The sequence below is a fragment of the Stylophora pistillata genome, chromosome 11, assembly GCF_964205215.1.
Source record: "Stylophora pistillata chromosome 11, jaStyPist1.2, whole genome shotgun sequence".
Taxonomy (NCBI): domain Eukaryota; kingdom Metazoa; phylum Cnidaria; class Anthozoa; order Scleractinia; family Pocilloporidae; genus Stylophora; species Stylophora pistillata.
The window spans coordinates 1,034,377-1,061,690 of record NC_142529.1 but is presented as its reverse complement, the minus strand read 5'-3'; the positions used below and the strand labels follow the sequence as shown (position 1 = coordinate 1,061,690).

General features: G+C 38.0%; 3 protein-coding genes across 14 annotated transcripts; 1 reads left to right on the top strand and 2 right to left on the bottom strand.

Annotated features, from left to right (window-relative positions):
• The first annotated feature begins 121 nt into the window (after positions 1 to 121).
• LOC111323913 (afadin- and alpha-actinin-binding protein B) lies at positions 122 to 12,207 on the top strand. Of its 2 annotated transcripts, XM_022927360.2 has the most exons (16): positions 122 to 847; positions 1,479 to 1,775; positions 3,891 to 4,048; positions 4,516 to 4,573; positions 5,207 to 5,317; positions 6,354 to 6,565; positions 6,816 to 6,870; positions 7,097 to 7,204; positions 7,613 to 7,694; positions 8,115 to 8,192; positions 8,275 to 8,369; positions 8,844 to 8,891; positions 9,043 to 9,171; positions 9,859 to 9,952; positions 11,032 to 11,224; positions 11,312 to 12,207. In XM_022927360.2, the coding sequence occupies exons 2-16, from the start codon at positions 1,575 to 1,577 to the stop codon at positions 11,514 to 11,516; spliced, it is 1,827 nt and encodes a 608-aa protein (XP_022783095.2). In that variant the 5' UTR covers positions 122 to 847; positions 1,479 to 1,574; the 3' UTR covers positions 11,517 to 12,207. The 2 variants fall into 2 exon arrangements, with proteins under 2 accessions (XP_022783095.2, XP_022783096.2); XM_022927361.2 differs by lacking the exon at positions 1,479 to 1,775 and having other exon boundaries at positions 338 to 847.
• A 338-nt stretch (positions 12,208 to 12,545) lies between these two features.
• LOC111323912 (retinoschisin-like) lies at positions 12,546 to 18,821 on the bottom strand. 5 transcript variants are annotated; one of them, XM_088739375.1, is made up of 7 exons: positions 18,742 to 18,821; positions 18,239 to 18,286; positions 17,047 to 17,419; positions 16,246 to 16,390; positions 14,822 to 15,156; positions 13,745 to 13,883; positions 12,546 to 13,305 (listed from the first exon to the last, which is right to left on the bottom strand). In XM_088739375.1, coding segments are annotated over exons 2-7 (1,002 nt in total). In that variant the 5' UTR covers positions 18,241 to 18,286; positions 18,742 to 18,821; the 3' UTR covers positions 12,546 to 13,297. The 5 variants fall into 5 exon arrangements, with proteins under 5 accessions (XP_088595501.1, XP_088595498.1, XP_088595499.1 ...); XM_088739372.1 differs by lacking the exon at positions 18,742 to 18,821 and adding an exon at positions 17,653 to 17,723 and having other exon boundaries at positions 18,239 to 18,352; XM_088739373.1 differs by lacking the exon at positions 18,742 to 18,821 and adding an exon at positions 17,653 to 17,723 and having other exon boundaries at positions 16,246 to 16,387; positions 18,239 to 18,352.
• An 803-nt stretch (positions 18,822 to 19,624) lies between these two features.
• LOC111323935 (lactadherin) lies at positions 19,625 to 27,314 on the bottom strand. Of its 7 annotated transcripts, none has more exons than XM_088739369.1 (9): positions 27,136 to 27,314; positions 25,514 to 25,632; positions 24,368 to 24,737; positions 24,008 to 24,170; positions 23,483 to 23,808; positions 22,988 to 23,126; positions 22,110 to 22,435; positions 21,492 to 21,630; positions 19,625 to 21,354 (listed from the first exon to the last, which is right to left on the bottom strand). In XM_088739369.1, coding segments are annotated over exons 2-9 (1,473 nt in total). In that variant the 5' UTR covers positions 25,516 to 25,632; positions 27,136 to 27,314; the 3' UTR covers positions 19,625 to 21,346. The 7 variants fall into 7 exon arrangements, 6 of the variants coding, with proteins under 6 accessions (XP_088595495.1, XP_088595497.1, XP_022783127.2 ...); XM_088739371.1 differs by having other exon boundaries at positions 25,514 to 25,629; XM_022927392.2 differs by lacking the exon at positions 27,136 to 27,314 and adding an exon at positions 26,749 to 27,033.

The following is a 27,314-nucleotide window of genomic DNA, read 5'->3' as shown; positions in this document are numbered from 1 at the left end:
CGAGAAGACTAGAATATCTAACCATTTCTTGATGTTATAGAAAGGTAGCATATTCTTCTCAATTATTTTAAGACCCTGAGTGTTGTGGCGGATGTGTTTTTTTTTTTTTTTTTTTTTTTTTTTTTTTTAATTTCTTCCAAACAGGGTTTAGGCCGGAGAAGGTCTTTTTATTTCCGCACCTATTAATTTGCACCTATTCTTTTCGTTTTTCCACGCATAATTTCTACACCATACATAATTTTCGCACTTTATGCAAATTACGCTATTAATATTTCATGCTTTACGCCCCTTTAGCAGTGTGATTTATGTATTTTTTTTTTTTTTTGCAATTTCTTCCAAACAGGGTTTACGCCGTAGAAGGTCTTTTTATTTCCGCACCTATTAATGTGCACCTATTCTTTTCGTTTTTCCACGCATAATTTCTACACCATACATAATTTTCGCACTTTATGTAAATTACGCCATTAATATTTCATGCTTCACGCCCCTTTAGCAGTGTGATTTATTTTTTTTTTTAACCTTTTTCCTACGAGGAGGGAATGAAGGGGATTTTAGCGCGATGCTTAAGTGGGTGTTTCTTATTTTCGCGACTTGTGAAAATACGAAATTAAAACCCCATGAACTGTTGATTTTTGCTTTTCGCGATAAATGAACCTTTGAGTTGTTTATCCGATCTTTCGTGATGCATTTGTTTTTCCCGTCCATCTTTGAAAAAGTATTTTTTTTGTTCCTTAGGAATTTACTTCTTCTTCACGTGCGAAGCAAAGAGTGGTCAAACTGAATGTTGAGTAAAGGTGTTTGAGTGAAGCTAGCCCTCGCCCCTTCAACAAGATTACCCGTCTGCAAGGTAAAAACATCAAAACAGTTTTACCTCTGTAAGCTGTTTCTTATATCGATGTTCAGTGCGAGAAAACTTTCATTCCTTTTTTAGCCCGAAAACCTTAACCTCCTTCATCCCCAAAAATTAAATGAAAAAAAGAGAAATTCACGCACAATAAAACCTCTATTCACGTTTTTTTCTCAGAATTTGGCTTGCGGTATCATTTTCCCGAAAAACTGGCTGATATCACCTTGCGTGGCTAAATGCAACATGGTAATGCGTTAATCCATTTTGGATTTCAAATGAGTGAGAAAACCCAGATTTCCGGTTGTTTTGGCCTTGGCATATCCAATAAGATATTGCATAAGGCAATAAAGATTCTGGAGCTGAGCCCATTGCAATCCAACAGTTTTCGCTCCATCTGTGCATGAATTCGAACTTTTTAAAACGTTTCTTGATCCCTCATTGCTACTAAGTCTAGATAAGACTTCAGGAACGAAAAAGGTCGAGTCTGCTATATCTCGGGTCAGCTTAAACTTGACATGCGTGAACGCCTGGTTGAATTTTGCCGGATGTTTCAAAAGTGGTCAGTTTGAATTATTTATTTCTCCGATGAGTATTCTAATTTTAGCTCATTTACCGCTTGCTAATGTTCAAGTAAAGCCCACAAGCGATAAAACAGAGCTTGGCGATCCGGTTTCGGCAGGAGGCTCGCGATCAACGCCTTTATGTCGCCTGGACGCAATTAAAGATAATGACTGAAAAACTCCAAGCCTGGGGAGATTTTGTAAACCGTTACACGGCACATTCATCGCGGCATTCAAGCCCGGAAAGAGAAGTAGACTTTGGAGATATGAGGCTCACTCCTTCGCCAATCTCACCTGTGTTTAGTACAGCCGATAAGCAGTTCTGTAGACGAGATAACATCGATCAATGTATCGCTTATTTAAACCAGGTTTGTAAATGGCGTGAGTTTTACCTTCGATTCTTGTTTTAGTGTTGTGGTATCGCATTGAATCGATGTACATTAGCTTCATTATTGCTCCTATTGTGCGCTTTCTAAGCTTTCTTTCATTATATGAATGATATTAGGACGTCAACTCGCGAACCGCTAAATTGTTGCCAAGGTTCGCCAAAAAATTATCTTACAAGATCTCGTACTTTTAATTTCAGTGGCCTTTTCGCTTTTTCTTGTTTTTCGCCCATACGTATGTTTTACCGTTGTTTGATTAATTTTCGCAGTCCTTGTGGCAAAGTACCATATCAGATGATATTTGTTTGTTCTTAGCGACCACTATTCGTTCCATAACATGTCTCTTTGGCGTAGTTATTGCGGTTAGATTTTAAAAGCCAAAAATTTAAAAGATCAGGAAGATGTTAAATCTTTCATTTCATGTTTTATTTTTCTGCTTGATTTGTAATTATCTTTTTTTGTTTCCTTCGGCAAACAATTGAATAACGAATGAGATGTCAATATTTTGTGCTGAAGTCTTTGACAACCAGAAAGTTTCATCTCTCTGAAGCAAAATTTGGGTTTGGCTAGTTGACAAGGTTTTGAAAACGAAATGGATGTCATGTGTCAAGATACAAGATTATTACAGCTGTATACTTCTCAATAATTCTCTGAGAGCAAAAAAAAAAAAAAAAATTCTGTTTATTTTTTCAAGTTAAAATTTTCAACTTTTGAAATGTGTCCAATAGACAATACAAGTGCATACTGAAGCTGCGATGAAATGAATTTTTCCCTTTACTGAGTACAACTTCAGCCTGAAGTAATTTTTTTAACTATTTTGCAACATACAGATGAGTGCACTTAATTATTTGTGGAATTTAAACCTTCTCTTTCCATTAATAGACATTTAACATTAATTTTTTTTATTATTCATGTCTTAAGCTTGAATTACATGCGCTGGTGAGAATATTGAGAGGTATTAAAAGAAGAACCTCTAAGATACAAGAGCATAAACTTTTGTGGCTTGCAAATTAATGCATTTTAACAGGAATGTAATTAAGGACACAAGACAGAATAGATTTAAATTTTATATTCCTGGGATGAGAAATTGAGGGAAGGTGTTGTTTGTTCTTGCATGAGCATCTTTAGTAACCCATCTGTCTTTGTCTGACGGTAATAATGGAAATTCAATGCACCAATATCAGTAACAAAAATTTTATACCAATTAATGCTCTACTTTGATTCTAAGGTCTCCCTTCCATCTATGGTTTGACATTTCACTGTTTTCATAGTTGCATCATACATGTGAACAGAGAAGGAAAACAAAAAAACAGAAAAACCTCGAAGCATCCTACATGTACATACCAATGTTGAAACAGTTGTTGAAGTGTCATGCATAATATACCTTTTACTGAATACGTTTCTTGCTGCACATGGTTATAGTTAAAAATTAAGTTTATCTTTCAAGTCAGCTGCCAAGAGTAATGGTCTATTTCATAAATTCTTAAGGGTATGATCATGCAATCAGTGCATGGAAAATTTGAGAATGGATTGTGCAAACAAGTTAGAAAACAAGTATTGTGTATTCAATCAAGAAATATGTGTTTGTTTTTTCCTTAATGATAATACCAATGAGTAAATATTTTTAATTGTTTGTCTCTTGATACTGAGTCTCTGTCTTGCATCTATGCCCATCCATATGCTATACTGCCAGTTTTATTCAGGCAACAAGGTCAAACAATTTTTTTTAACTTTTAATGTACAAGTAAGTTTAAGCCTTTTACTCCCAAGATCTCATTAATAATTGTTCTGAAGTCTATCTGCCATATCACCCATGCAATTCTTATCATGTTAGTTTGGAGAATTTGGCATTGGATCAGAAGAGTAATAATCCCGAATAAAACTACCAAATAAAACAATGGATAACCCCTTTTAAATTGTTGATATTTTTCTTTCTTTCCATCACTTGTCTGCTTGATATTGTATTCATTTGATACTGTGAAAATAAATTCTATCCTGGTCACTCATCAATGGGTTAACAAATAGATTCCATGTTGTTGTACATTTGTTTAGTTATTTATCACTTATGATGTCAAAGTGTGGTAATTTTTCCCTTAGGAACTTGGTGTTCTTGGCTTTTCCTCACTTTTTACACCTTCTCGCAATGGACGTGGGCCTCCAGATACATTTGACATTGTGAAATTGGTGAACAGCACTTATGAACTCTTGCAACAACAACAGCAAAACATGAAACAACTAACAGATCTTGAGCAGAAGTGAGTTTGCTGCTGACCTTGTATTAGAATTATGGTTTGCATTCAGTTATGTTCAGTGGGAATATCAGGTCTTGACACTAATGGTAGCCAACTAGCCACAGACTGGTAGAAATTCAGTTTAATGATTAGTGGTTTTCGATTTCTACCAGCCAGTTTGGCTAGAAAACAAACTGAAATTGTCGTAACATCTAAGCTGTTACTAGCTACTTGGCTACCTGGAAAAGTTAGTGTCAAGCCCTGAATATGCTTCCATAGTAATCAAACACCCAACTACGTGTCGTCAATCTGATTGTTTATATAATAATCTGAATCCTACATGCATTTTGATTGGTTCTTGCTTAAACCCTATTGCATGGATGACATTGCCATTAACAATATTTTCCTTTTTTATCATATTAAACAAATAGATTCCATGTTGCCGTGTGTCTGTTAAAATGTGTTAATTAATTTGTCTTTTTTTTTTTAAGGATTCTTCGATCTGAGTGTGATAATGAACATCTTGTACAGACACAGAAAAGACTTAAGGTACAATTGTGCATGTACATTACATCAGCCTAATAGATTGGTATCATCTTGATTAAACATTTATTGATATGCAAAAGTTATATTGATCATTTTCAGTGATTGTTTGACATGTTTATCTTTATTGTGGTTCTTGTTTAGTCCTTGCTTTTTATTTTCACTTTACTTTTTTTTCATTTTTATTTTTTCTAGAGACATGTATTATAGAGTAAGAAAGCAAAATTGAAATAATCATAACATCTAAATTGCAAGTTGCATGTACATTGTATATCTTCTCGATACAGAGGGAAATTTTTTTCTATGTTTACAGATGATTCCATTCTCACAAAACTCTCTGCTTAAAAGGACATTCCAATACCTATTGTCTTTTTAGTATTTAAACATTTGTCATCTTTCACTCTTTGACTTGATAATAATGTTAGCCAGACATTGACACGTTGTCATCAAATTTTTAGTATGCTTTTACGAAATGTTTTATCACAATTTTTTATTGTTAAATGTTGTAAAAAACCGCTTCTTTTTCATATGCAGATGACATACCCAAGCTAAATAAAAAGTTGGTATTATAACACTTTTTCATACTTTGCTATTACCTTGTTCATGTGCTTCATTTTCTTTTTTGTTTGTTTTTTTCAGGAGCAGTTAGAATCAGCCCAGAGAGAGGTTGCTTTGAGAAACGAGAGAGAAAGACAACTTCAAGGAAAACTTTTGAAGGCAAAAGAAGACCTGAAATTAGAAAGAGAGGAAGTAAGTAACTCAAACATGCTAAACCTTGATTACTCAGGGCACGTGTCTCAGTAAGGGTATTGAAAGGAATTTTGTAATTTCCTCATGATTTGATTCGTAAATCTGCTTCTCACAGTGATTTTCACAGTTTTTAATAAATAGAGTTGAAACGGATTCAAAAGTGTTTATAATCCTGGTTACCACATGAACCTAGGTGTAGTGTTACAATAATTATAGAAAGTGGACTTCTAAGCCTTTCAATCTAAGAGCTGGATTAATGCCACCTCTTCTTACCTCAGTTAATGCCTTTTAAAACTGTAATTTGGTGTGGAACATATACCAGTATTTTATTTTATTTTATTTTATTTTACTTAGCTTCGCCAACTGGCAGGGACACCGCAACAGCTTGCGCCGATTAATGTGGGCCCAATAAACCCACCCATCCCACCCCAGGGGAGGACATCCATCACACAGTAATCTCGTGTGTGGGAAATTAACGTCTCCTACCCCAACCCTGCAGTAGACGGGACCTCCATTTATTCGTCCCTATCCAAGAAGACTAGAATATCTAACCATTTCTTGATGTTATAGAAAGACAGCAAATTCTTCTCAATTATTTTAAGACCCTGAGTGTTGGTCCGGCCGGGGCTTGAACCCTCGACCTCCCACACAACAGTCCAGCACTCTATCCATTGAGCTAACTGGGAGGTGGATATCTAGTAACTACTTTACTCTTAAACAGTTGTTACTAGACATTGTTGCTATTATCCAGGCATGAATTTTTAAAAAAGTTCATCAATAGGATTTAAACTTGGAGCTAACAGCTCCTTAGTTGTATTAAAATACATTTTAAACAGAGAACTTATTTTACCTATAAGAAGTTAAGGGTTCCTTTTTGGAGTTTCACCATATACAATTTATTGTATTATCAATGTTTTAGACAGAACTTTTTGTTAACTTCATGTTAACATTATTTAGAGTTTCATGAGACTATGAATTAAGAGTTATTTCAGTCTCCAACTTTCTGTGTATTTTATATTATTTATTTATTTTACAGTTAAAGAAAACCAAAGCCAATTCACACCACTTGCAAAAACAGTTTGACCACGAGACAAGAAAAAAAGAAAGAGAATTAAGTAAACTTAAGGAAAGGATTCACCAACTCCTAACAGACAAAAACCAAGAAAAGAAAGTTGGCTTGGACATCTTAAATCTAATAAACAGACCTGCAGGAGCACAACGTGCAATGTGGAAGACTGGATCTGCAAAGTATAAAGTTTTTAAAACTCTTTGATATTTTAATTTTTAACCAGTTCCTTTGCTGTTTTCTTTGTCTTAGAATTTTGACATTTTTTCGAAGCCTTTTAGTGTGTAGAAGTGACAATACTCCAACATACATGTACATATTTCACATGACATGGAATAGAGCTAATGTTTTATCATAAGAGCAGTTTCATACATGGTCATGAATATTTTCTGCACATTTTTTCTTATCTTACTTTTTTTTACTTTTTGACAGAAATGAGGAAGAAATGTATAGAATGCTCGTCACAAATTATGAAGAAAGAGAAAAGGTATATCTTCATGTTGTCTAATGTGTGCAGTTTTTTCCAAACAGAAAGTGTAATTTGTAGTGTTTGCACCATTCATGAGGAAAAGAATATAACGGCAATACTTTTTCAAAGTGCACATACGCTGTAGCCTAATCCTCCATTTAGCTGTGTGTATAACAGATGAGCAGTGAAATACTTAACCAACTCTGAAGGAATGAACTTAATTTTTGTTAACATTCAAATTCAGGAACTCATGGTGGAAAATAATGACATGAGGGAAACTCTTAAAAGCATGCAGGTGGAGTTAATAAAACTGCTTAATCAGCAGAATGAAGATTATGAAAGTAACACAGAGGTTGGTATTTAATTAAATTTAATTTAATTTAATTTACATACTGTATACAGGAAATTTTTGTTCACATGTACCCCAACATTCACTATTTACAGAAGGATGTATAACTATAAGTTATGCATAATTTGTCATACTTGTTAGAGGCAAACAGACCATATTTTATTATGTTAGACTTAGTGACAAAAAGGTAACTGTAGGAGAAAAGGCAGGCACATGTAGAAAAGAGAACATGAAGTGAAGTTGTTGTATTTTTAAAGGACTGTTGGAAATAGGGTAGTAACTCTTCTTTCTGCTTGATCTGTGTCTTGCCTAAACCCCATTTTTATATAGGAATCCTGTCAGAGCCACCACTGACATTATTTTTTTCTCTTTAAGATTTAAACTTATTTGTTTTTTTGTTAACATTTGAAGGTTGGTGAAATCAGTGAGTCTGGATCAGTTGAGGAATTATCAACAGGACATTTCAATATGCCATATGATATGGTTAGAGAAGGTATGTCAGTATTTCAGGCTGAAATTTTTCGAATTTTTTCGCATCAGAGTTTACAATGATATTCAAAGCATTTACTTTGTACCTGAATTTTCTTCCGTAGGTATTGGTTACATTTACTACTTTTGTTTTCTAACATGGGTCACTAGTCAAAACTACCAAAAATTTGATTCACTGTGTTTTCAAATTATTTTAAAGATATTTAGTAACCCTTCTATTCCTAAGACTGACCAATGGGTGACTTCTCCCTACAACATCAATATATTCTTAAGCAGCAAGATGATGAGAGTGTAAAATTATCTCTAAAAATATATAACAGACATGAAGGATAATTGACTTTGAAATCTTGGGAGTGAGGGGCTAAAACTGAAGGAGTTTTTATTATTTGAAATCAATCAGAGCACTGTGTCTGTTATTTTGCAGGAATTGAGAGTAGTTTAAGAGAAAAATGGAGATTGCTAAAGTCAAGATTAGAGGAAGCAAATAAAGGCTCTTCAAATGGTAAGAATAAACATTGTTGACCCCCAAAAATAAATTGAAGAACTTTATCTTTGTTAACTTTCAACCTGCTTCATGCTGTTAGGACCCTCTTCCCCAAAAGCAGAGGAAATTTCAAGGTTGGAAAGGCAGTTAGAGAATTACAGACATGTTGTGGAACAGCAGAAACAACTCATAGAAGTATGTAAACATGGTTGCCTATAATGTATGATGTATTTTTTAATAACATGGGAGCCACAATGGCTCTATGGTCAGTGCACTGGATTCTGGGTCGAGTGGTCTTGGTTTGAGACCTGGCCAGATTATTGTGTTGTGTTCTTGGCCAAACACTTTACTTTCATGGTGCATCTCTCCACCCATGAATGTGCTGTAAGTGGGTACCTCTGAATTGTCAGGGGAGCCTGATGAAGTGCTTTGGGGCAAACTTGCCATGGACTAGCATTGCATCCGGGGGGGGGGGGGGATAGTAATACTCCTAGTTGCTTCATGCCGATGAATCCAGGACAAGGTCGGGCTGGATGAGCCACTTGGGTGGAGTACAGACCTTACCTTACCAACCCACATGCAATAAGCTGAACTTTTAAGGAAGTCAAATATTGTAAGAAACCTTTTCTTTGTGATCTTACTTACTGCACACCCATTTTTTTTCTTTAGTCCTTGCAGTCAAAGGTTAATTCTCCCTCAAATGATTCAACATTTCTGGTAAGTTTTTTTATAATTACTATCCAGCTGTTAATGAGATTAAACTCTCTGTCATTAATCAAAGAATGACTATGATTTTATAGCTGTTTCTTTTTTAAAAAAAAAAGATCTTGAGTGATATTTCTTAAAAGTTCTCTTATCCTTGTGTTAGGTTAACTCTCAGTTGTATGAGGAACAAGAAAAATTTGAATCTGACAAGCAGTTCTTTGCCGAGCGAAGAGCAGCATTAGAGAATGAGAAGAGACAGCTGACAGATGCTGCTGTAAAACTTGGGCATGAGGTGATGATCAAGTGAAAATGCAATGAGCCAACAAAATTGTTTTGCTATACAACAATGTACAAGCCGAAAAAAGAAATCAAAGTCTATGGAGACCATATTTGTTTCCAGGGGAGGGAGTGACCCCCACTTTCTGACAAAATATTTCACAATGTCAAGCGTATCTGGAGGCCCACATCCATTGCGACAGGGTGTAGATGGTGAGGAAAAGCCTACAACACTAAGTTCCTAGGCAAAACGTTACCACATTTTGACATCGTAAGTGATATATGACTGAAAAAATGTACAGCAACATGGAGTCTATTTGTTAACCCTTTAGCTCCCATGTACGATCAATGATAATGTATAGCATAATGATAATGTAAGAATTTCTTCTTACATTATCATTATGCTATCAAACAGACAAGTGATGAGATTATTGGATGATCCAGTACCAAATTCTCGAAATTAGCATCATAAGAGTTGTATAGCAGACAGGTAGGAGAATTACTAAATGAGATTTTAGGAGTGAGAGGGTCAACTTTGTATGAAGGTTGCTGCATAGTCACCAGCCAAACAAAAGGATAGTGGAACACCAACAAGGATATTTTTACAACCAAAGTTGATGGAGGTTGGAGAAATATTCCCAGCATGCTCTTGTACTGATTCTATTATATTATCACTAATGATTATTATAATTTTATTTTTAAGAGAAAGAAGTTTGAAGAGGAACGAGCCTCGTTTTACAAGCAACAGCTCTTGACACCGCTAAGAAATCAGTCACCTGAGGGAAGAAAATCAAAATGTAAAGCTTTATATAACCTTGAGTGCTAATTGTTACAGTGTTTTTAGTGGCACTAACTGTGTGGCCGTTCATCCATCCTCCCGTCATTCTGTCCACTTGTCTTTCTGTCTGTCTGTCTGTCTATCTGTCTTTCTGTCTGTCCACTTGTCTGTCTGGCTGTCTTTCTGTCTGTCTGTCTGACTTTATTTCTGTCTGTCCACGTGTCTGTGTGACTGTCTTTCTGTCTGTCCACTTGTTTGTCTGACTGTCTTTCTGTCTGTCCATTTGTCTGTCTGACTGTCTTTCTGTATGTCCACTTGTCTGTAACTGTTTTTCTGTCTGTCCACTTGTCTGTCTGACTGTCTTTCTGTCTGTCCACTTGTCTGTCTGGCTGTCTTTCTGTCTGTCCACTTGTCTGTCTGACTGTCTGTCCACTTGTCTGTCTGACTGTCTGTCTGTCCACTTGTCTGTCTGACTGTCTTTCTGTCTGTCCACTTGTCTGTCTGACTGTCTTTCTGTCTGTCCACTTGTCTGTCTGACTGTCTTTCTGTCTGTCCACTTGTCTGTCTGACTGTCTTTCTGTCTGTCCACTTGACTGTCTTTCTGTCTGTCCACTTGTCTGTCTGACTGTCTTTCTGTCTGTCCACTTGTCTGTCTGACTGTCTTTCTGTCTGTCCACTTGTCTGTCTGACTGTCTTTCTGTCTGTCCACTTGTCTGTCTGACTGTCTTTCTGTCTGTCCACTTGTCTGTCTGACTGTGTCTGACTGTCTTTCTGTCTGTCCACTTGTCTGTCTGACTGTGTCTGACTGTCTGTCTGTCTGTCTGACTGTCTTTCTGTCTGTCCACTTGTCTGTCTGACTGTCTTTCTGTCTGGCTATGTCCGTCTCCCTGAGTCTGTTTGTCTGAGTGTATCTGTTTATCTGTCTGACTCTGTCTGTTTCAGTCTTCGTTTGACAGGGAAATGACCCAATGTGCGTCTTGTAGCTGGTTTGAAGGGTAGTTTATGTATTTCAGTGTAACCTGTTCGTCAAAACTTTTCTTCTGCTCTAATTTTACATTATTCAGTTTCATGTAGGTTTAAATGATATTTTGTTTTTAGCACCAGATGGCCCTCGGCTTCAAGTCAGCCCCGTGTCGTTTTCTCCCGCACCAAGAGGTCTTATCTCATCCGAAACCAGAGGCACTCCTAATATCCCGCGGGACGGACCCGTTGAAATCCCGAACACAGAAGAGCTATTTAAGGCCTTGTCACTAAAAACAGAAAATTCTAAAGCTTTCGATGTAACTAACGGGTGAGTATTTGACAGGAGTGTCACTTTTTCTAAATTATTTCACATTGCGGTTCCTTGATGTTTTTTTTTTTTTCCGTTAAATGGCAGCACACCTCTCAAAGGTTATTCCATAGTAGAGGGATCTGACAGGACATCACTGCCCATGAAACAGCCATCCAGTGGTGACTCTTTGAAAGAAAACCAGATTGACTCGAATACCCCGGACGCCAAACAAGCGAGGAGAATCAACGAACATGCGCGGAATGTCAAGAAAGCTCTGCAGTTGAAATCAAGCTCATCTGGTGATTTGTAAAAGTTGGTACCAGGCCAGCACTAAGAATAGGTTATTTCAAACCCTCTTGAGTTAGAGAAAAAAATACGGCATTGGCGCGAGGTCGCCATAGCTTACGCTGTAGTCTTGGTGTGCGAAACCACCTGAACATATTGTGCCAGAGTAATTATCTGTTTAAGTCTATAATCACCCGTTTCCTTTGCTGCTGACCAGGAGACGTTTCTTGCCAACAAATCTCTTTAGAGGCCCAAGGGCGCTCAATTGCACAAGTTCTTGTAAAAATTATTGTGAACAATTCTGGTGAGTGTGTCGGAATTCTGCTAAAAGTGGCTCTTTGCATTACTGTATCATTTAGGTTGCCAGATTTCTCTGTCGTACGCACTAGGGCTCCATCCATGAAGTTAGTCATTTAGAACATTGAATACTTATCATTTCCAAATTATTCCTATAAAGCTATAGAAATGTCTGTTAGAATCTTCATGAAGCAAGAATTGTTAACATCGTCATCTATTGTAGCAAATCGACACACTCAATGAATTGAATTTTAACAAGAGAAGGGGTTAAACTAGAAGTGTGGGGTGAAAAATGCGGCTGTAAATGTAAAATGTTTAGTTAAGTGCACTATACAAGTTAAAAATGTGATAGGAAGATAATAACTGACACCATGAATAAGCCCGATTTTCGTAAAAAAAAATGAATTGAAATTGAAAAATCTTCCATCTTTTTATTTACTTACAACACAATTTCGACGTGGTTGATCCCCGCAGAATGCTGAACGCATGTCACACATGAATCTAGTGAGGCCTTAAATGCCAAATAGTTCTTTGTCTCTCAATCTTAAAACATTGTTCGCGAAATATGAATGACTGAGGTTCTATTCCTTTTGAGGGGGGAAGTGGATTTTTGTTTTCCAAGACAAGACAAATAACGTATTTCCTTCGTATCCCAGTAGGTTCCACTTTCAATATGGGTTGTACTTTACATTTCTTTATGACATTTTCTGAGGAGCTGACAAGGAAGTTAAAAAAAAACAAAAGAATTAAGAGCCTCTTTAGTTGGTGGTCTTTTCGTTTATTTCCTAGACATCAATGTGTGATTCTGGGGTGATGCACTATCCAACAAACAGGTAACGAGAACTTAGAAAACTATCATTGGGATATTGACTTGATACGACACAAATTCTCTTACAAACAATAACAGAAGGTTTGGTCTTCAGTGTTAAGCTAGTCGGTTTTCAGATCCAGGGATTGAAAAAAGTAAAGGTGACGCGCCATTTAAGGGGAATCTTATCTAATCTCGCGAATAAACTTAAATTTTACTATTTCCTTGAATGAACCATGACGGCTTTCCAGTGCATTACGAAAAACGTGAAACTCTGCGTCATTTTCCTGTTCAATAGCTCTAAGATGAGCGGTTGGGTTCACAAAAACTTCGAGAAGTCCCAAGCAAACTTGGTTTGTTAGACAAAGAATCACTACAACAGACTGCAGTTCTATTTAACACCGAGATTCCACTTTAATGTGGGTCTGTTCAATAGATCACAAACGACGTCGAAATGTGGTAAGAACAAGTGAGGGGCACTAGAAGCACAACCAGGATTCAGCGCGGCACTCTAGCCACTATCGTTTTTTCTTAAGCTAATTTTTTTGAACGCGCGCCTAGGATTTTGCCGAAATGGAGGGACTCCTTGAAGTCTCAGTGTGTTTTTCAGCAGTGGAACTAAACTTTTCCAACCCTTAAAGAAGCCACGTAAAACCACGAACAATCTTGGTACACGTGCCTTTTGGTAATCCATATCTCGTTCAGCGATCTGTTGGGAATAATATACAACAGGCTTTAATGTTCAGTTTGTCACGATATTAGAAACAGCTTCATTCATTAGGAATGGTAAAGTCGCAGACTACGGAGACACGGGGACGCTTGTTTGAAAGTACGATGACGAGACTAAACAACTGCCATAAAACTTCCTATTAGTAGCGGTTTTGGTATCTTGGCCACTAGTGGCCGTTTTGGCATTTTGGCCACTATTGGTGTTCTTGCGACATATCACATCCGCATCGCGATATCTCAAACGACAGTTAGCATACTTTCACCCAACGATAACTAGAATACGTGACTAATTAGAAAGGCTGACGAAATTTCGAGATCGGATGTAAAGTCTGGGGGACCCCTGATATTTCAAGTAAAGTTTCGCCACTGTCCTCAAGCCAGAATGGATATTTTGGAAAAACTGTACAGTAATACGTTACCATGACAGCCGTAGATCTCCACCCTCATACCTATGAGGCCAGACCACTCGATTGGTCGAAAACGGATATAGCGTGCTCTGATTGGTGGAATCAGGTCATGCGACACAACAGTATCCCTGTCTGTATTACCAGGAAAAACCTGTGGATTAGAAGATAAAAATTCGTGGAAAAGAAAACTTTTCCTCTGTTGCTTATTCAACTTAGGCCCCGTCCACACGTATCCGGATATTTTTTAATCCGCACCTTTTCCTTTCCGGATACGAAAATATCCGCGTCCACACGTTATGTGATCACAGCGTATTCAAATCGAATTCGCCCGTCCACACGTATCCGGACTCACTCCGGATTCACTCCAGATTCACTCCAGTACCCAGGATGACTCTATTAGGGAACATGCGCTACGGCATTTAGCAGCCGTGGAAACTCGATGTTTCAGTTTGCGTGCACCAGTTCAAACAGTTAAAAACATGTCGAAATCAGGCAAGAAAGCTTAGAAGAATGAGGGGAACAAGCCAGAATGATGGAGCGACGACGAGGTAGAGTTGTTATTGAACGTGACAATATAGTACAAAGCCGCAAAATCTATGGAGAACATTGACTGGGAGTCGTGCCAGAGTAAATATGGCAATATTTTAGATCGCTTCGTAAATCACTATTTGCCTTTGATCGGCGGTCATATTTAACTTTGCGTGGTAAACACTGGCGCCAATTCTGTGAGCTCATCGTATCAGAAAATATCTGGATTCGACCGTCCACACGTATACATAATGTTACCGGATTAAAAAATATCCGGATTTGCTTGCGAATTCGCCGGATACGTGTGGACGATAGCCATATCCGGAAAGAAAAAGTTGCGGATTCAAAAATATGCGGATACGTGTGGACGGGGCCTTAAGCTACATGGCTATGAAACTTAACTAAGCAACCGTGGTTAAAGAAGTCGATCTTCATAATTGACCATGGTAAAAAACTAATTGATAGCATACCTGGTTGTATCTAAAATCGTGCTAAGCGAAAGACTTATAACTGTATCTTTGTAAGATTAAATAAGTCTGCTGCTGCTTTAACAACTCGTACCTTGTCAGTAGTTTGGCCTTTTTCTCTGTAATAGAGAAAGGTGACTCCAACGTGACTGTACTGAAGTTGATATTTGGTTACTCTACGGTTGTCGTAATAATTCCTTCCCTGTGTAGCTATCTTTGTTATAACATGAGTGTGCTGATCCAGTAAATCGATCTGTAGCCATTGGCTGGTGTCAGATACATTAGCTATCCAGCCTCCCCCTGATACTCCATCCCACTTAGATTGTAGCCTGCCGTACTTCGCTCCTTTTTCTGGAACCAGCTCGGTAGAGGCACTGAGTTGTGCGTCAGAAATAGCACCACTTTCCATACCCAGGGCATCCTGACAGACTTAAAGAAATGGAATAGGCCATCAAAGAAGTCTCAAATACTGTAAGGAAACATAATGAACCAGTGACCGTAACTCGGAAATATAAGCCAGGCTTCTCCCCCCCCCTCCCCCCCCTTAGATCTTCTCGGGGAGGGAACGCCATAAAGCTAGTGAGGCAATCAGTTAAAAACTCAGTGCGAGAGAAGATTAGATATACGTCTGTTCAACCCCCTAGCTTCTCGACAGTTTTTCCTTACATAGCAACAGATTTTTTTACCAGTACTCCATCAGTTTTCGCGCATTTTAGATATTTATCTCACTTCTCCTTCAGCCACGAGATTTGAATCGACAATTCCTTTAATTACTGGTTGATCAAAAGTTCGAATCACTCTTGATCATAACAGCTACTACACTGTGTTCCTTTCAGTTTCACCTAAATTTTCTCCATTTAAAACCGCCTCCCGGTTAGCTCAATTGGTTAGAGCGCTGGACTGTTGTGCGGGAGGTCGAGGGTTCGAGCCCCGGCCGGACCAACACTCAGGGTCTTAAAATAATTGAGAAGAATATGCTACCTTTCTATAACATCAAGTAATGGTTAGATATTCTAGTCTTCTCGGATAGGGACGAATAAATGGAGGTCCCGTCTCCTGCAGGGTTAGGGGCAGGAGACGTTAATTTCCCACGCACGAGATTACTGTGTGATGGATGTCCTCCCCTGGGGTGGGATGGGTGGGTAACAGGACCCCCGTTGATACCAGTGTTTACTACACTGAAGGGGCTATCCTGTATAAATATAGATGTCTGTCTGTCTGTCTGTCCATCATTGTTGTAGACAAAAGTCATTTTGAGCTCAGTTTTCTTAAAGGAACACTATGGCCAGATTACTGAGTAAACAAAATTTTGCCGTTGTTTAACAAACACGCGTCCTAAACAATCCTCCATTTTGCTTTAGCCATCTCAACATTTATCTTTCTAAACAGTGTCAAGAGGGCCAAAAGCTAACAGAGGGAGGACAGTCATTTTATTCAATCAACGCTCTTAAAGAGAAAGACTAAAGCTCACAGTAAACACCCGGCCTATAATTAGAATTTACTGCATTGGTTACACACCTTTTTCACACACATTGCCAATAAAACGCGCGGGACAATGACACAAGAATCGCCTTCCAGTCACGTCACAATTTTCCTGACATATTCCTCCATTGAGACATGGCTGAACCCTGCAACATCTGTTATAACACTGGCTACAGGCCTGCTGGATGGTAAGAGACCAGTCATTATGTATCAACTGAGTGGGGGTGGGGGGTTCGGAGGATCTTGGGGGGGATCTTCTGGCTTTCAGGGGGGCCTCAGTCGTCGCTAATAGAGTATAAAGAGGGGAACAATAAAAAATGATCTGCCAGTAAAGGGGATCTTTAAAATGATACGGAGCTTTGGAGGAGACTTCAAGTAAATTTTAGTGAGATACTCCCTCCCCTCCCCTCAGCCGATAGATAAGAGACTGGTTCCCAATGAGGCAGTGTCTTCTAATCAACAGGAGGAATCTTCTCCCAATAGTGAACTAACAAGCTGTAACTTGATACCAATTTGCTCTACAATATACATTGAGCTGTAATTGGTAGTTTATATTTCAGTTGATTTAAAATTAGGCACTATTGTGAGGAAAATACATGGTTGATCGTGTTGATTGTAGTTTTTACAATGACTTTCCAAGAAAGGACTTTTGTCTGCGATAAAGGCTGATCGCGACTTGTCGACAGCCTGAGTTTAAAACATCATCTGAAACAAGAGCATAAGTCTTGATCGTAAAATGAATGTCTCTTTGGTAAATTTAGCCGTGATACATGCAGAGTTGTGATGTTTATGCTTAATAACATTGTGATTTGAATGATTTCGAGGGGGACATTTTACCTCAGAATTGTAGATGATACCCAGATCGTAGTACTGAAAGCCTTCCATTGGAGTCAAAGCACCAGGTTTTAGATGTCGGTTTTCTTCATTCAGCTGACAGTTGTCCTGGCTGGAGTGTGTCAGGAAATTGAACGAGAGACAACGGCAGTTTGATTGACATGCTCTGTGACAGTCCATCACTTCTGTCACTGAGACATTTGCAAACACGTGACCAAGCAGGGCGTGGCCATCCACCGCATTCCTTCCAATAGTGAAGTGAAATGAAACGAGACATTTGCCGCTAACGCAAGAGCCCGTGATGAATGGAATAATGAATCCAGCAACTATGAACAATGGGATTATGCAGTGGCAAAGGCAGGCAGACCTTATTTCCCTGAGAAGTGACACAAGTTATTGACTTGTCGTTCAAAGGGGAACCCCCTTCAGTTGAAAAATAATAACTCAATTATACCCGACTTATCACGTGTAGTAAGCTTATTTATGTGATAATCTGAAGTATGCACGCTTTATGATTTGTTCTTACTTATGATCTATTGAATGACAGAAACATAGATGACGTCAGATTAACAATATTTTGACTCGTTTGCGCCTTTTTTTTGTTCTTACCGTGTTTTGACGTCATCACAGATCTGTGATCTATCATTACCGAACAGACGAACGGGAACATGGTACATTGTCTGCTAATAAGAAAATTATGCTTTGAACATTTCAATGGACGGCCGTTCTGAAGATTTCAAAACTAACTGGGTGTGCTTGATGATCCGCATAAATGGATCTACAGGCTGCGAACTTTTACACTTTGCTTTTTTTTTAAGTAAATGTGGTATATTGTCATGGAGGAAGTTGAACTACGAGAACTGCCGAGGCTTTCGGATTGATATACGTGTCATACTAATAATTATAGTTTATTCAGACTCCTTTTGCCTATAGCGATGTATTTAATGCATTTAACATTTTTGGGGCTGCCTTTGTTTTCGCCTTAGAAACCCGTAGGTCAAATTATCTCTCTGATGAGTGAGGTTGTGAGAATTTTCCGAAAATGTCACAAGCCAGGAAAATTTAGTTGAAATAACACAAGCTAATGAATTAAAAAACGACCAAAGCTTCTCTTAGGTACACAAAAGGATTATATGTACCTTTATTTGCTCCATACCGTATTATAAAATTATATCTAATTATCTTTTCTACTTACATTTCAAGCTGGTTAGCGTCACAAGAGAGCTGTTTATTTTGGCTCAGTCTCAGTGCAGTCAAGAAAAAAAAATTCAAGGATTACTTTAATTCCCAAAATGAGACAATGTAATCTGAAATTTTAATCACAATTTAAAAGTGAAAGTAGAGGCACATGAACTGAGTAAAAACATTTTCATAAAAATTACTGAAATTGCCACAAAGTTAAAACACCTGCTCCTTTTATTCGAGCGATCGATTCTTTCTTGTTCTCCTTTTGCATGAGCTTTTACGCCCGAGTTGCTTAACTTACTATGTGTGTTTTTAAAAGTGTAGGAAAACTGTTCAGAAGATAACATTAATGTCAGGCAAATATTATCCTACATTTTGACTTTTCACTAAGAGATTATCACGACTCACTTCACTCAAGCATGAATTCATTTCTGACGCAGAACTTACGTATTCCTCATTTCTGTAAGCATATGCTGCTTTAAAACACCTTTGTTCAGGCTTGTTTAGACTTACCTCTATCTTATAGTTATCAAAATGGTGCTTGTTCGCTGAAACCTGAAGAGTAACTGCTATAATTCGTGCTTTAGAATTTCCTTGGCTGTACCCTGCAGGCAGAGGCGTTTATTTATTAACTTCCCCTACGGTCCACGTAAAAATAAAGTCCTCTGCGCTTTGCCTGTTAAATCTTCTTCGAGCATGCGCCTGGGAATTATCCAGGTTTGTGGATAACCTGATTTGCAAAACCGGTCAGAACCTGTTTTAAAAACGTTTTTATGCGCACGCATTCTATTTAGCTATATAGCAAGACCGACTACTACCGGGAACTAGTTTGTTTCTAAGCAATAGGCCGCGCATGCTTGAAGAAGATTTAACAGGCCGAGCGCAGAGGACTTTATTTTTACGTGGACCGTAGGGGAAGTTAACAAATAAACGCCTCTGCCAGCAGGGTACCTTGGCTGCAGCAGGGATAATGGTCCAATAAAACTTAACTGTTCCACAAAATGCCTGACTCATGTTTTATATTACTACGGTTAATAATTTATTGGCAGGTGGCTGGCATATGCATCAATATTTTGAGGTTTTTTGATTTTCCTTTTTCGTGGGAAATCTTATTCCAGGCAAATTTTCAATTTTGTGTCAATGAAACGGATTCACGGACGAGTAAGAGCTAATAGAAGTAATAGACGCCTCGGTTCCATAATTAAACCATTGTGAGAGTGACAGAGGGGAACACTGAAGAAAATTATACATCGAAAACAATTAAACATCAAGACAATGGTCGCGAGCCGGCAGTAATAATGTAAGAATTGAGAGTAGACTTTTGAGCTTATAGAGTTTCGTTGCCATTGAGTCACCAATTTCATTAAAGCCGATCTTTGACAGTCGGACACTGATGTGAACGTCAACGATAACTTCTCAAGTTTTAATTTCTTAACCAGTGGTTTCTGAAATACATGAAGAAATGATCAAACTAACATTAATAAGAAACAAGGGAAATGAAACTCAAACGAAGAAAGGACAGAAAGAACACATCTGACAGTTAGGATACATTTACGAAACGATATTGAAACACCCAGTGAAAACTCTTTCTGATAACTTATTGGCTCGGAAATTATTTAAATATGCCAATACCGCACAGAGATTGGAGACTAACAGACCGCTAAAAGAGGTTGCAACAGACCTTTTTGTCCCATTTTTTAAATTTAAGCATTAGGATCCGATATTTGATTTTAGACGCTAGTTTCCGAATTTTATTTTGGACACTAGAGTCCGATATTCTATTTTGAACACGTGTCTGATTATTGATTTTGGACATATTAAAGTGTCTTAATTTGATTTTGGACACAAAGAAGCCGAAGAGTAAAGCGAGGTAGGCAGTCTTTTAGAGGAATATTCCTGTTGTAATGCTTGAACTTAACTAAACAGCAAAATATTCACAGCAAAACTCTGCAACGTAATATGGAGCTAACAAAATCTCAAAGAAATCTTTAAGGACCTTTCCCCGCTTCCTTTCATCGAGTAAAAATAGGAAATCACTTTAAGACTGAAGTCTAAGCCGAAAAGTCACGATCATAAAATTTTAAAATTTTATTAAAATACCTTTTTCAGCGAAACTCACTTAACCAGCTTTCTATTTTTTTAACTATACAGACTCGTTATGGTACTGGTTTTCGTCTTATGGCTTTCCACGCTGTGATTATCTTCAACCTGAAAAATTCGGCGTTATCATTCGGAATTGGCAGAAAGGATATCAATACTAATAGCATAGCATTAATCTATTTATTAGACGACGACATGAAAGGTTATGACCATCTAATCTGAAAGTGATCTGTAGCGGCTTTTCTCGAAAAGCTTTTAGCTTTTTCCTTGGGCTCATAAAACTGCTGCGTTGTACTGTCAAAAGACGATTGGTTCTTAGGGCCGACCATTATCTATCGCCTGAAGGGGACTAGAGAATTTTAGTTGTGTCACGATAAAATTAAAATCTACCTGATCCCCCAAAAGCTCTGAAATATTCCTTAGTTTCTTTCTTGTCCGTCATCTTTCTATAGTGTTGAACTGTTATGAGATGATTGGTTCTTACGCCAGCTGTGCGATCATCGAGATGTGACTGATCGAGGCACGTGGTAAATTTGAAGAGCACTCGAGTGGCAATAGATACTCTCGCTTATGCCTCGAGTAACTTTGGCGCATCTTTCATCCTTTCAAAACTCGAGCCAATCTGTTTTCAGCCATGCCTCGAGAAATATTTTATCTTTCTTTAAATATTCTTGTGTGCTTCATATCTCAATGAAGAAAAGCTGACCAATGAACCGGTTGTTGATTAGTGAGATTTTGAGTGTTAGACAATGTTAGATCAACAGCATACGTAATGAGAGACATAAGTTTCTTTTCCTTGCTTGGAAATTCATTCTTGCTACCTTTTATGTAATAACTTCACCAAGCAATCTTTCATCGTTCTTTAAATTAGTCTTCCGCGTGGTTCATTTATCAACTAACGCAAACTGTCTCATGAACCACTCATTAATAGTTGAGATTCATTGTATAAGATTGACAGCATTATTCAGAAGGGATCTTTATTTTCTTTCCCTTTTTTTGGCAATTCATTCTTGTTACTTTAGATACCTGTCGCGAAACGAAAAACATAATTAAATGTTTGCACCAGAGAACTTTTTCCACATGATTTTACAACAGAACTGAAGAATTAAAGTCTGACCTCATTACGATACAATTTCGACCAAAGTGTAATTAAACTGTGTTACCTTGACAACCATACAGCTCCACTCTCATGGCTATCTGCCAGTGCCAAGCCAATGGTTGGAAACGAATGTAACGTGCTGCAATTGGTGGAACAAGGTCATGTGACACCACAGTTGTACCATCTGTGTTTCCAGAAAATTCCTTTAAACAATGTACAGATACGTTTCACTCATTAAGTATTTAAAATTATCAGTAAGGGACAAGTCATTATCTATCGCTTTGGGATGGAGTAAGATGTAATTTTGGTTGCGTCGCGATAAAATTTGCTTAATCCTTCCATACGGTTCTGTAGTATTACTCTTAGGACCTCCCATTATTGGCAATCAATTTTCGATAGTCCCCTCCTCTTTATACTCTATTGGCGACAGCTGATCATATCCCCCTTCGTTCCCCTGAAAGCCATGTGATCCCCCACTCAAATCCTTCAACCCCCGACTCTTCCCCTCCCCCGTCGATAAACAACGATACTCCTTAAACCATTAAGCCTGGCAGGCATATCTTCCCAAGACAAAACAACCTGCTCGAAAGAGATTATTTGCATAATGAATATAAACATCTTTACTTGTAACTGGTATGTAATTTCAAAACAAACCTCATGTCCATATCGAGCAATGACTAACCGTTATATTTTGTCCTCTTTCTCTGTAATACTGGAGGGTTGACCCATCATTACCGTAGAGCAGATTATACTTAGTCACCCAATGAGTAAGCTGGTATCTTCCTTGAGTTGCCACCCGTGTCACGCCGTATTGCGTAACTAAATCAATCTGGAGCCACTGATTGGCATCTGTTGTCGATGGTTCCCAGGCCTCATTGTGTACATTTTGAACTGCTTCATTGTGGAGTCTGGCGTAAATAGCGCCGTGGTATATACTATATTGTGACGAGGCACTTATTTGTCCGTCAAGGATTGCCCGGCTTTCCATACCGAGGGTGCGGTTACAATCTAAATGTCGAACAAATCAAATATACAGTTGGTATATCTATCGATGAAACCATGCATTGCCTGTGAGGGTTTTGCAGAAGTGATGGCGGGCAAAATACATTCCTTTACAATTCTTATCTTCTACAAAATAATACGACAGTGATGATCGATTTGAATGCCGGGACACATCTGGGACTTGTTAAGACTCACCGGCTCTAAATTCGAAAATGAATTAACAGAAAGTGCGCCACAATAGAGAAATAGCCTGGAAATCATCTAAGGGGTACCGGTGTATGTTTTGCTTAGTCTTATTCAAATCACTTTGAATAAACACTTTTACCATATGGCTTTTGTAGAAAAAAGATTATATAAGCCCACTGTACCTTTGTTTTTTTGTTTATTTCATCTAGAAATAAAGAAAATTTTGCTAAAAAGATCCATTGCTGTGAGAAATTTTCACGCGGAATCAAAACATTTGATAATGTTATTTAGGTGCGCAAAGTTTTGAAAAGAGACCATGATGCTCTCATGATTCGACTAAGAAGACTTCCTAAAGCAAAAAGTCCATATTACCATGACAACCATACAGCTCCACTCTCATGGCTATCTGCCAGTGCCAAGCCAATGGTCGGAAACGAATGTAACGCGCTGTGATTGGTGGAATCAAGTAATTTGACACCACGGAGCTTGCATCCCTGTTTCCTGAAAATTCCTTAATAAAGTATAAGACCTGCTGTGAAATATTTGATGTCACAGCGACTACAGCTGGCTGCTGTTGAACTTATATATGTTTAAGGCTCTCGTTTCGTTTCATCCCTTGATCGTATCTGCCTTAATGAAACATTTGAAAGGCACTGTTTCTCTCTTTATAGGACCCTTGCCGTGAGTCTGTACTGGAGATTTAATCGCTTAAAGACATACTTTCGCTGAGGCAGACAATTAAGCTAACACAGTCTTTTTTCGCAGATACTGACGTCATGATGAGCAGAACCAAAACATTTTTGCATGAAACTACCACATAATTTATCAAAACTTTCGGCGAGTCCAAAGATCTGCTTAATGACTAACCTTGTTGATATGTTTCCCTCGTTCTCTGTGATACTGGAAGGTCGACCCGTCGTTACTATACTGTAATTGATATTTAGTCACCCAATGTGAACGATCGTCTCTTCCTTGTGTTGCCACACGTGTCACACTGTGTTGCGTGACCAAATCAATCTGAAGCCACTGATTGGTGTTTTTTGTTGCTGGTTCCCAGATCCCGTCGCCATCTGCGCTTGCTCGATTGTGAAGTCTGGCGTTAGAAGCGTCATGGCGGTGACTCCATCTTGAAGAGGCGCTTATTTGTCCGTCAGTTATTGCACGGTTCTCCATGCCAAGGGCGTCTTGACACTCTAAACGTGAATCGCATTTCAAATTGATACATAAATGAATGAGGTTGAATAGTCTGCTACGACTCGTAATTTAATCCTACGAAAGTATCAATTTTCCGCTAGTCTATCAAGCCGATTGCAGAAGGGAAACTTTTCGATTTATTAGAACTTCAAAGAGTGCAGTACTGCAGTTGCACTATAGATTAAATTAATTTTTTACCCTGCTCACAAATTTGGCCAATAAATCCCGAACAGTCACAGATGAATCGTTTTCCATTTTCCTGACAATTTTCCTGACATGTTCCTCCATTAAGACACTGCCGATTTCTGCAACAACTGTTTGAACACTGAGGACAACTAGACGATGAAGCTACGGAATTGCCCTATGACAAGAAAATCAATTAACTCTTTAGCATCGATTGGCGGAAAGAGGTTCTTTACAGTATAGGCTCATTGCTTAACTGAGCGCATCACGCGAGTCTTCAAAATTTATGAGAACAAATCACAACTGAAAACTCTTAAAATACAATTTCATATTTTAAATATAAGTTTATCACGCTGGCTACGTATAATTTCCCACCGCAATGTTGTAGCGGACTACCAGATCGTAGTACTGAGAGCTAGCCACCGCTCTCAAGGCACTGGGCTTTATATGTCGGTTTTCTTCATTTAGTTGACAATTTTGCTGGTAGGAATGTGTCATGAAGTTGAACGAGATACAACGGCAGTTTGTTTGACATGCTCTGTAACAGCCCTTGACTCCTATCACTGAGACATTTGCAAATACGTGACCAAGTAGGGCGTGGCCATCCACCATATCCTTTCCAATGACGAAACGGAAAGTGGCGAAACATTTGCCGCTAGTGCACGAGCCCGCGGTGAATGGAGTAATGAATCCAGCGGTTATGTAGAGTAGGATGAGGGGACAGAACAACACTTGCAAACTTTTCCTAATGAAATGAAGTTTTACCTCATTATGATTATCAACATGGCTGGATCGGCCTTTGAAAGCTGTCGTATGTCTTCTTATCTCACCCTGCATCTTCCGCAAATATATTTTTCATTGCGGTAAGTTTGGAAAGCCGCAAAAATCGTAGAACCAAACTGATTTATTTATCTTTTAAATCGGCATATCAGTTATTATACTCAATACTATTACAAAACGTATAACTAAATTTTGTAATTGATTAATCCTTTATATTTTAAGCCATCGGGAGAAAAAATAAGTGTCTAGTAAACGACCAGAAAGGACCATTCTCAGGATAAGTTCAAAGAAAAAGAAGTTAGGGTTCCTGTTGGGATTCTTGTTGGTATCCCCAAGAGATCCAACAGATGGCATTGGTCTGAGACTTGAAAAAAAGAATAATAAAATATTGCATAATATGATTGTATGTGAAGGTCCGGATGGGATTTAAGAAAAACTGACAGATTGCCAAGGTTGAAAAATCGCCTTTAATTGAACAACTGACTTTGGTCTAAGACTTCATACTGCTCAAATGCTCAATTTTTTTTTCCGGCTATCTAATCTGAATCTCTATGCAGCCATGGAGATTCAGCATAAGTTTTTGTATAAGTGCTCTCCAAGAATCAAACGCCAAATTTGTTTGAAAAGTCGTTCTCGTATGATTTAAAATGACGGTTACGTAATCCATAATTCATCTGATTCTTAGTAGCACGATTACATAATGACTGGTGACATAATCAAGTTCTTTTGTATTATACTTACATCGCCAAGTGATGTGTTTTCTTCAAAGAGGTTGCAAGTATATTTTCGTCTTTTGAGAACAATTGCTACCGTTTCCTATTTTGTCTCCGTCTACTCTACTCAGCTAGTTCCTTGGTCTTCTTCCAAAAAAAAAAAAATGAATAGCATGACATTAACATATAAGAACGTCTGAATGGGATTAATTGAGAGTTGACAAATTGCCAAAAGTTTAAACAAAAAAGTTGCCTTAAATGTGGTGACAGCTGATCCTTGCTAAAGTCTACATTCGGCACCAGTGCTTGAAAAGCATGCATGCGTAATGTTTAAGCCCTTAAACTCAAGTCAACAAGCAGATGCAGCCTTAGGAAGTCAACACATATTTATATCAAAGTGCTCTCCAGTGCACAGTTGTTCGAAGGGCGGATAAATAAATATCCATCCAGCGAATAGGTGAGAGTAAAACGTTCTGTGCTATCCATTGGATAGGGATTTATCCAGTGAATGGCCTTATTCACCTTTGGAACAAGAGCAAGAAATTGAAGCCAACGTGCTCAAAAAAAAAAAAATTACCCTTGTATGGTTTAGTACGATGGTTACGTAATCAACCACTCATCTGATACTTAAGTATCAACCGATATTTCAAACGTGAGGTAGATAAGTAGAGGAGAACACTTTTAAAACAGACACCTCTGAAAATGACCAGAGCATTTCCCTCATCACAAAGAATGTAATTTTAAAAAAAGTTCTCGAAGATTCCAGTCCTTCCCTGCTATTGATTATCAACTAGGACTTAAACAGTCTTGGATTTAAACAGTCTTGGATGCATTCAGTCATGCAGCAGTTTCCGTTCCCTTTTTACTTTTGTTACCGGCTCTACATGGACAAACTCGCGTTTTTATCTCAAATTTTACTTCAATTTGCTCGATAAAATTTCAAACTTGAGAAAGGTTCAATTTGAACTTATGTCAGTGCACGGAATCTAAAAAATCCGTGAATATTAACCGACATCATTTAAAAAGATAAAATTAGACTTAAAGAGAACTCGGTGCAATTATGCATCGGATAACCTGAGTCCTAAATGAGTGAAATTAGCTTCTGAAAACTCACAAAAACCCCTTCTAATGCTACTTTGAATCGCCTAAGCATTAAGAAATTGCAAAAAAATGGATATTTACCCGAGGAATTTTCACTTGGCCTATAAAGTAAGCTCGGTAATAAATTTCAGGGCAAAATTAAAAACTAGAAAGTAGCAGTACCTCGCTCCGAGAAAAGTCTTTTTTGGAGCGCCTTCCTCAATCTGGTAAAAATTGGTCCAACCTTGTTTGTGTTCATTTTTAGCAAGCGGCGCACTCGGTCATTTAAAAAAGAACCTAAATAAATAATTGATTATCCTTAATTAGGGCCAACGAATGGTATCTCGAATTAAAATCGCGAGTCTCGTAAAAATTTTCACGCAATCTCGATTGAACCATACCCTCGTCAACGTTGGCGACGAGTCTCAGGCTCGGCTTTATAGTTGTAGGATCATCGTCCTTTGAAAATGTTACTTATTACATAGATAATATATATATAAAAAAAAAAAAAAAAAAAAAGAACGCATAAGAGCCCATGGTAGCTCAATAATTTCCTCTAATTAAAAGTACCTAGTTGCAATATCTAGGAAGAGCAACAGCAGTGATACGATGTCTAATGATTTCGAATTGCATTGCCTGAATTTGTATAATCTTGATCTTGGATTTCCAAACAAGGGTGTGAGCACTTCAGGAGTCTCGGGTTACAGCGATTGCCAACCCTGAAATTGAGAAATGAATTTTTTTTGGCA

Coding starts and splice junctions, on each gene's coding strand:
- LOC111323913 (XM_022927360.2), top strand. CDS start 1,575: ATGACTGAAAAACTCCAAGCCTGGGGAGATTTTGTAAACCGTTACACG. Junction 6,566..6,815: donor TGGAAGACTGGATCTGCAAA/GTATAAAGTTTT, acceptor ACTTTTTGACAG/AAATGAGGAAGAAATGTATA. Junction 8,193..8,274: donor AAATAAAGGCTCTTCAAATG/GTAAGAATAAAC, acceptor TCATGCTGTTAG/GACCCTCTTCCCCAAAAGCA.
- LOC111323912 (XM_088739372.1), bottom strand. CDS start 17,720: ATGTACCATGTTCCCGTTCGTCTGTTCGGTAATGATAGATCACAGATC. Junction 15,157..16,245: donor TGGCAATGTGTGTGAAAAAG/GTGTGTAACCAA, acceptor CATTTCTTTAAG/TCTGTCAGGATGCCCTGGGT. Junction 13,884..14,821: donor AAGGCCAAACTACTGACAAG/GTACGAGTTGTT, acceptor TCTAATCCACAG/GTTTTTCCTGGTAATACAGA.
- LOC111323935 (XM_088739367.1), bottom strand. CDS start 24,829: ATGCAGGGTGAGATAAGAAGACATACGACAGCTTTCAAAGGCCGATCC. Junction 23,809..24,007: donor TGGCCAAATTTGTGAGCAGG/GTAAAAAATTAA, acceptor ATTCACGTTTAG/AGTGTCAAGACGCCCTTGGC. Junction 21,631..22,109: donor AAAGAGGACAAAATATAACG/GTTAGTCATTGC, acceptor CATTGTTTAAAG/GAATTTTCTGGAAACACAGA.